This window comes from Rhagoletis zephyria, unplaced genomic scaffold (assembly GCF_001687245.7).
Source record: "Rhagoletis zephyria isolate East Lansing unplaced genomic scaffold, Rhagoletis_zephyria_1.1 Rzeph_scaffold_00460, whole genome shotgun sequence".
NCBI lineage: Eukaryota > Metazoa > Arthropoda > Insecta > Diptera > Tephritidae > Rhagoletis > Rhagoletis zephyria.
In genome coordinates this window covers 72409-80167 of record NW_016157544.1, presented here as the reverse complement: position 1 = coordinate 80167, position 7759 = coordinate 72409, and the positions used below count along the sequence as shown (strand labels likewise).

General features: G+C 34.5%; 2 protein-coding genes across 2 annotated transcripts; one reads left to right on the top strand and one right to left on the bottom strand.

The window, feature by feature from the left end:
• Positions 1 to 3346: 3346 nt before the first annotated feature.
• LOC108359789 (putative nuclease HARBI1) lies at positions 3347 to 4884 on the bottom strand. The gene is made up of 4 exons (XM_017611810.1): positions 4521 to 4884; positions 4028 to 4466; positions 3781 to 3924; positions 3347 to 3748 (listed from the first exon to the last, which is right to left on the bottom strand). The coding sequence occupies exons 1-3, from the start codon at positions 4649 to 4651 to the stop codon at positions 3835 to 3837; spliced, it is 660 nt and encodes a 219-aa protein (XP_017467299.1). The 5' UTR covers positions 4652 to 4884; the 3' UTR covers positions 3347 to 3748; positions 3781 to 3834.
• Positions 4885 to 6185: 1301 nt separating this feature from the next.
• Positions 6186 to 6812, top strand: LOC108359784 (uncharacterized). Its single transcript, XM_017611803.1, has 3 exons — positions 6186 to 6304; positions 6368 to 6491; positions 6699 to 6812. The coding sequence occupies exons 1-3, from the start codon at positions 6186 to 6188 to the stop codon at positions 6810 to 6812; spliced, it is 357 nt and encodes a 118-aa protein (XP_017467292.1).
• Positions 6813 to 7759: the final 947 nt, after the last annotated feature.

The following is a 7759-nucleotide window of genomic DNA, read 5'->3' as shown; positions in this document are numbered from 1 at the left end:
GTCCCCACCGAAAATTTATGCAAAATAATCGAAAAGGGGTATCAAAAGAGGCGTATTATTGTCAATATTAAGAATTCTAAGGCGGAAACTGATTTTTTAAACCGTCCAAAAGTTATTTGCAAAAAACCGTTTCATTCAGCTCAACTATCTCAGTACTAAATTCACGTTAATAACTGCATTAATTGAACACATATTGGTATCTCGATGTTCACTATAGTTAACTTTAATTAAATATTAATGCGAAAACGATGTACAAAAAACGCGTCGCATTTATTCTGCTAGTTGCAGCTAGGTATAATAAAAACATGGAGGTGCTTGGTGTTGCCAATATATTACGTTTAGAGAGGATCCTTATCATGAGTTACATTTTCCCCGAACCGGTTAGCTTTTCACGTATGGTTTCCATGTATTTATTATGAGCGGAATACAAATTTTCGGGTGAAATTTTTTCGGGCTAAACTCAGGATAAGGCAGTGATGCCAAAAACAATAAAGGTGAAAGACTTTAAGTTTTTTACAATTAAAGAACTGGCAGAACTTTTTTCTGCGTAGGCGTATGTATAAGCACACTTTTTAGTTTGCTCGAATTGTAAACAAAGCTTCTCAGGGGTGAAAAATATACTAATTTTTTTTTTATAATGCTACATATGAATCTTTATTTTAAATGCTTGGTTACTTCTAACTGAATTCATCTGTAAATAGCCAGTCATAAACTTATGCAAAAACTTGTTACCTTTGACGGATGAAGTTGAACGAATAATAGACGCGCTCAGATATATCGTCGCCTGGGTAAAAGATTGTCGTATACTAATTTCGGCAGGTTGTGGGAAATCGCGATTAAAGTTTGGAATGCAATTTCTCAAAAACGCGAAGATAGATTTTCTCCAAAGTCTCTGAAAATGTTACTAGTTCACGAAATTATTAAATTATTTAATTTTTAATGTTTATTGTTACTTAGTTTTGAGTTTATGAAGGATTTTCTTTAGTAAAATTTTGTCGTTAGCGTCATTTGTCCACAATTTGGCAGCCACTTTGTATGAAATACGATCAAAATTTCTACCAAATTAACTACACTTTTTACTCAATCAGCCCCGGGAAATTTTTCTCTACTCACTGTCCTCCTATTCCGAATAAAACTTCCCTGGTTTTTTTTTTCCCTTTCTCATTAACAATGTTCGAAAAGAGGGAAAACCTGTTTGTGAAAAATGTATCTATCACGAATGTAAGAAAAAAGGGAAAATGTGATGGCATTCTCAAATAAATTTTTCTCAAGCAAAGTATAAGGGAGCGCTAAGCAAAAATGTAAGTATTTGAATATTTTTATAGACAAAATGCTAAAAATATTTTTTAGGTCGAAAACCACAAATAAACAGCAAATTTAAATTTTAATAACTTTAATGCAAAGCAATGTTGGGATCGCTCGAGGATTTTATAATGGGGGCAAAGAGGAGCTTGGCATGTTTTGGCGCAGAGCAGAGTGTGAACTTAATTCGGCAGGACCACCGACTAAAAGTGTTGCCGAATGGAAGAAGGTAACTATGATCAATAAACTTTTGGTAAACAGAGTAATTAAAGTATTATACCCCAGGTGTGGGCAGATCAAAAAAGTACGTTCGGCATAAGGCAGCTCAGAACCTTAAACACAGCAAAGGTACTGGTGGTGGACCAAATGCTGAAGTGAAATTCTCGGCTACCGAAAGTGCCCTATACAATTAATAGGAATGAAAGAGTCCGTGGAAGGTGTAGGAAGAGTATTTGGCATAAACTCAACCGTTGATGTAGAGGGAGAAGTAACATTTCAGCAAGAGGAAACATCAGTTGAGCGACTAGAGTTAGTAGAAGCAGAACTCCAGCAAGAAGGGGCAGTGGAAATGGATTGGATATGTTTGGAAGAAGCTGTAGTTCCTCAACAAACTGTTACGTCCACGAAACGTACTCCATCACGTAAGGAAGTATCCAAACAAAAGGAATCTACAGCTATTTTATCGGAGGAATTAAAAATTCAGCGCGAACTTTGCGATACAGTGAAGGATGCCGTTGTTGACCAACAGCAAAATATGAAAAAGCTTTATAAAGCAATTGACGGCCTTTATGCGATTCAAAAGCATCACTTTAAAGAAATGGAAAGAATGAAGCTTAGTGAAATTGAAGAAACTAAACGGCATAGTTTGGCTATGGAACAGTTACAACTTAAAAAAAATGTGGCTAAATTGAAAGAAAATCGTCTGTTGCGTCAAATAGAGAATTTAAAACTCAAATCAAAAAGAGACTAAAAGTACCTTATTTTTTTATGTATATATACCAGTAAAGACTGAAATGTGCCTTATTTTCGAATATATTAGCTTAAGAACATGTGAATTTACTAGCAATAAGAAAATGTGATTTTTTTAAGTATTTATAGTTATAAGAACTGAATTTTTTGTTATGTATATATTTATTCATACGACCATGCGACCTTTTCGTATGTACACAGGAAATGACTAAGCATTTTGCCGTCACTCAAAATTGATATTTACAATAATTTTTAGACGAAAAATAAGAATAGTATAAATTGTTGGAAAATGGGCGTAGCCACGCCCACTTATGGTTACATGTGTATATCTTGGTAACCGCTGCACCAATTTCTTCCAAACTTGGCACAGTTGTTGGCCTTGGTACAGCATAAAAAATCGCCGAAAATTTTTAAAATCGGACAATAACCACGCCCACATCCCATATAACGGTAATTTAGAGAAATACAAAATCTTCGATAAATCAGTAAATATTGAAGCTAATTTATTCAAAATTGATGCTTGCAACAATTCTTTACCAAGAAATACGTTTATGGTAAAATTTTGGAAAATGGGCGTGGCACCGCCCACTTATGATCACATATAAGTATATCGGTAACCGTTCTACCAATTTGTACCAAACTCGGTGTGGTTATTGTGCTTGCCACATATAAGCAAAACGTTGAAAATTATTGAAATCTGACTAAAATAACGGCCGCTTCTCATATAACGGTAAATTTCAGAAATGCTTGAAACTTCAATATTTCGAAATTGAAGGACGCTAATTTACTCAAAATTGATACACCCCGGCTTACCATCTAGCGGAAGGTTTCGGAAAGGTGAAAAAACATATATTTAATACTTGCGCCGGGTATTTAATGTTCGGCTCCGCCCGAACTTAGACTTTCTTACTTGTTTGTATTAGCGTTAGTGTAAGAACGAAATTGAATTTTTTTATAACTTATCTCATAATAAAAAAAGTTGAATGGAGAACAGTTAAACTGAGTGTTTCATTAAAATTGATTTTATTAAAATTTGGATTATTAATTCATTGTTTTAAATTAAAGTTGGTTTGCTTTTTTATCTTAAAATCTAAAGAGTTTGCAATTCGGTTTCTTATATTTTGTGCTGCAGCCAAATACTGGGGCGAGGTTAAATAGGTAACATCTGTATTTTCACTAATTTGGATTATCTGTTCCTCCGCTGGGTTTACTTCGCTTATATCTGTGTATGCCTTAAAATGTATGCATATATTGTGTAACGCACAACAAACATTCACTATTTTAACTGCTTTTCTGGGAGTGTGATGCAGTTCTCATGCCCCAAAGAGACACCTCTACCGATTCTTCAGCACTCCATTAACTCGTTCAATCAAGTTACGACATTTCGAATGGGCTTCATTAAATTTTAGCTGGTTGGAGCCTTCTTCTGGGCTTCGATATGGTGTCAGGAGCCATGGTTCCAAGGGGTATCCAGCGTCTCCTAATTATAAAAAATGTGTCGTATNTTACCTAGCAACCAAAAATTTCCTTCACCTCGCAAATACTGTGTTTCAAGGTGAGTTCTCAACAAACTGCCATTCCAAATAAAGGAGTCATGAGAAGCAGCAGGATGGGAGGCATCAACATACCGAATTCTAAGCTCGTGGTCGTGGTCTACCAATATATAATGACACGCATTCGTTAACATACATATGTATATACATAAAAATTTTCAGTTTAGTTGTTATACAAGTAAGGCTTTTAAATAACAGCTTACCAGCATCACATTTAGGTTATAGTATCCGTTCCTATTGTAGTATAGGTGCTTATTTACAGAGGGTGCGATGATACGAATATGTGTTCCATCAAGACACCCTACAATACTGGGAATACCATGTTTTTCGTATAATGTACGTGAAATTCGTCTTCTTTCATCGCTGCTCATTGACGCATTTATCCACCTTGAGCACAACAACGTTTCAAAAATATCTGTCACTTCTTCCAGAACTTTACTGAAGGCGGACTGGGCTAGAGAAACGTCGAAGTCCTTTCCAATTCCCGTTCGATATCCTCCTTCAACAAAGAAACGCAAACATGCGCTCAGTTTTATAACAGGCGAAACTGCAAACTGTTTTTTAGCTTGCTGAGTATGCGAGGTTAGGAGTTTCAACAAATATCGAAAAGCGGGCTTATTTGCCCTATAATACTTCTGAAACCTGTAAAAGCAGGAAATTATTTAAAATATACAAAATATGTGTGCTGGTATTTACAGTGATTGCGGCAAATCAAGTGGATTCGTACTATCGCGCAGCCTCCTTCTTATACACCTCTGCTGAGTTTCCTGAAGCTCCGATTCGGCATATGTCTCCTCAACTACCATCCGAAAGGCAATACTATGCATTATTTTAATGTTTTCTTTAAAAACTATTAAATTCAACAAATAGTTTAAACTTTTGAATTTCCTCAATTCACACAGAAATGTCAAAATGAGTTGTCATTTGCTTTGCCAAAATCGAAAATTCGAAATTCTCTTTCCCTTTTCCTCTTCACTCCGCTAGTTTAGAATAGGGGGATTTTATCTCGAGAAAAGTAAAATCCGCAGAATATTTAGAATCGGGCTGAATATCTCGGAAAGTAAAGGAGATATCCAAAAATGGAGAACGCCATTTTTAATATATTCAGCCATGCTCCCATTTTCAGAATCGCAAATATTTTGCGTTTTACTTTTCCAATCGCAAAATTACGTGCTCCAATATTTGCAAATCGGAAAATTTTTGCGGTTTCAAATCGGTTGCCGATGAGACGGTGGAATGAAAAGTAAATGGCAAAATTAACATAAATAACAAGCTAGCTTAGTTTAAATTTATTTTCGATTGTGCCCATTATATTTTGCGATATTTTTGGCGTCCTAAAATTAACTTATGTTGATTTTATTTGTTTAATTCACTATTTATTATACACATCTCCGTTTTGGACAACGAAAATTTATTGAAGCAACGAAGATTTACGATCAGTGTTGCCATTTTAGCGTTTTCCGGCTAGATTTAGCCGGTTGCGAGAGCAAACAGCCGGAAAAAGTTCGGTTTAGCCGGCAGCCGATTTGTTAGCCGTTTCGTAAAAAAAAAATAGCCGATTTTAGCCGATTTTGCTATTTTTCTTCTTTTCTTAAGACTCAAATATATATGTTTCCATTTTTGACTAAGCAATAATCAGTTAAAGAACTTTTTACTTAGTTACCAATGTATATCGTCGCCTGAGTAAAAGATTGTCGTAAGCGCCATTTTGACGATTTCTAGTTCTAGATGCAGTTATATATTTTGAAATAAGGTCTTTCGATTGGTGGTATCAGTTTTTAGTATCTCCTTTAGTTTCCGAGATATTGACTACAAAGTTTTCGATAATTTAGCAAAAATTTAGTTAGTGATGAAGTCATATTAAAATAATCAATATCTTAAAAATGGCGTTCTCCATTTTTGGATATCTCCTTTAGTTTCCGAGATATTGAGTAAAAAGTGTCGTTAATTTGGTAGAAATTTTGATCACATTTTGTCGTATTTCATACAAAGGGGCTGACAAATTGTGAAATAACGCTTACGACAAAATGTGACTAAAGAAAATCCTTCATAAACTCAAAACTAATTAACAATGAACATTAAAAATGAAATAATTTAAGAATTTTGTGCACTAATAACATTTTCAGAGAATTTGGAGAAAATCTATCATCGCGGTTTTGAGAAACTGCATTCCAAACTTCAATTGCGATTTCCCACAACCTGCCGAAATTAACATACGACAATCTTTTACTCAGGCGGCGATATGTAGTTAGGTCCTCTATGTTTTCTCATCTTTTATGTAAGCTCTTGCTCATTTACGCTTTACTATTTCTTACCNTTTACTTAATGTTTACGAGTTTTTTTTTTCAAATAAAAAGTAAAATGGACATAAGCGTTGATTTATTTTACAATGATGAAAATGTTGGTCCCAAAACTGATGTGCTGCGCATACGAAAAAGGCTTCGTGATCACTCGAATCCTTTGGAACTTCCAAGCACCAAGTAAGAAAAATTGTAGCGACAATTGAATGGGATTTTAATAATGTTTTTTTGCAGATTCATAAGCTACTTTCGTTTAAATAAGGAAGCATTTGCCTTTTTGCTAAACGAGATGGAGGAACATTTCCAGAAACGTGTGCGAGGAACGGCTGTACCTCCCATATTGAAATTATGTGCAACTCTCAGGNTTGTCATTTGCTTTGCCAAAATCGAAAATTCGAAATTCTCTTTCCCTTTTCCTCTTCACTCCGCTAGTTTAGAATAGGGGGATTTTATCTCGAGAAAAGTAAAATCCGCAGAATATTTAGAATCGGGCTGAATATCTCGGAAAGTAAAGGAGATATCCAAAAATGGAGAACGCCATTTTTAATATATTCAGCCATGCTCCCATTTTCAGAATCGCAAATATTTTGCGTTTTACTTTTCCAATCGCAAAATTACGTGCTCCAATATTTGCAAATCGGAAAATTTTTGCGGTTTCAAATCGGTTGCCGATGAGACGGTGGAATGAAAAGTAAATGGCAAAATTAACATAAATAACAAGCTAGCTTAGTTTAAATTTATTTTCGATTGTGCCCATTATATTTTGCGATATTTTTGGCGTCCTAAAATTAACTTATGTTGATTTTATTTGTTTAATTCACTATTTATTATACACATCTCCGTTTTGGACAACGAAAATTTATTGAAGCAACGAAGATTTACGATCAGTGTTGCCATTTTAGCGTTTTCCGGCTAGATTTAGCCGGTTGCGAGAGCAAACAGCCGGAAAAAGTTCGGTTTAGCCGGCAGCCGATTTGTTAGCCGTTTCGTAAAAAAAAAATAGCCGATTTTAGCCGATTTTGCTATTTTTCTTCTTTTCTTAAGACTCAAATATATATGTTTCCATTTTTGACTAAGCAATAATCAGTTAAAGAACTTTTTACTTAGTTACCAATGTATATCGTCGCCTGAGTAAAAGATTGTCGTAAGCGCCATTTTGACGATTTCTAGTTCTAGATGCAGTTATATATTTTGAAATAAGGTCTTTCGATTGGTGGTATCAGTTTTTAGTATCTCCTTTAGTTTCCGAGATATTGACTACAAAGTTTTCGATAATTTAGCAAAAATTTAGTTAGTGATGAAGTCATATTAAAATAATCAATATCTTAAAAATGGCGTTCTCCATTTTTGGATATCTCCTTTAGTTTCCGAGATATTGAGTAAAAAGTGTCGTTAATTTGGTAGAAATTTTGATCACATTTTGTCGTATTTCATACAAAGGGGCTGACAAATTGTGAAATAACGCTTACGACAAAATGTGACTAAAGAAAATCCTTCATAAACTCAAAACTAATTAACAATGAACATTAAAAATGAAATAATTTAAGAATTTTGTGCACTAATAACATTTTCAGAGAATTTGGAGAAAATCTATCATCGCGGTTTTGAGAAACTGCATTCCAAACTTCAATTGCG

Excerpts from the sequence above, each read along its gene's own strand:
- LOC108359789 (XM_017611810.1), bottom strand. The coding sequence starts at position 4,651 with ATGCATAGTATTGCCTTTCGGATGGTAGTTGAGGAGACATATGCCGAA. Across the intron at positions 4,467-4,520 it reads CTTGATTTGCCGCAATCACT|GTTTCAGAAGTATTATAGGG; the intron begins GTAAATACCAGC and ends CTGCTTTTACAG. Across the intron at positions 3,925-4,027 it reads ATAACCTAAATGTGATGCTG|ACCACGACCACGAGCTTAGA; the intron begins GTAAGCTGTTAT and ends ATATATTGGTAG.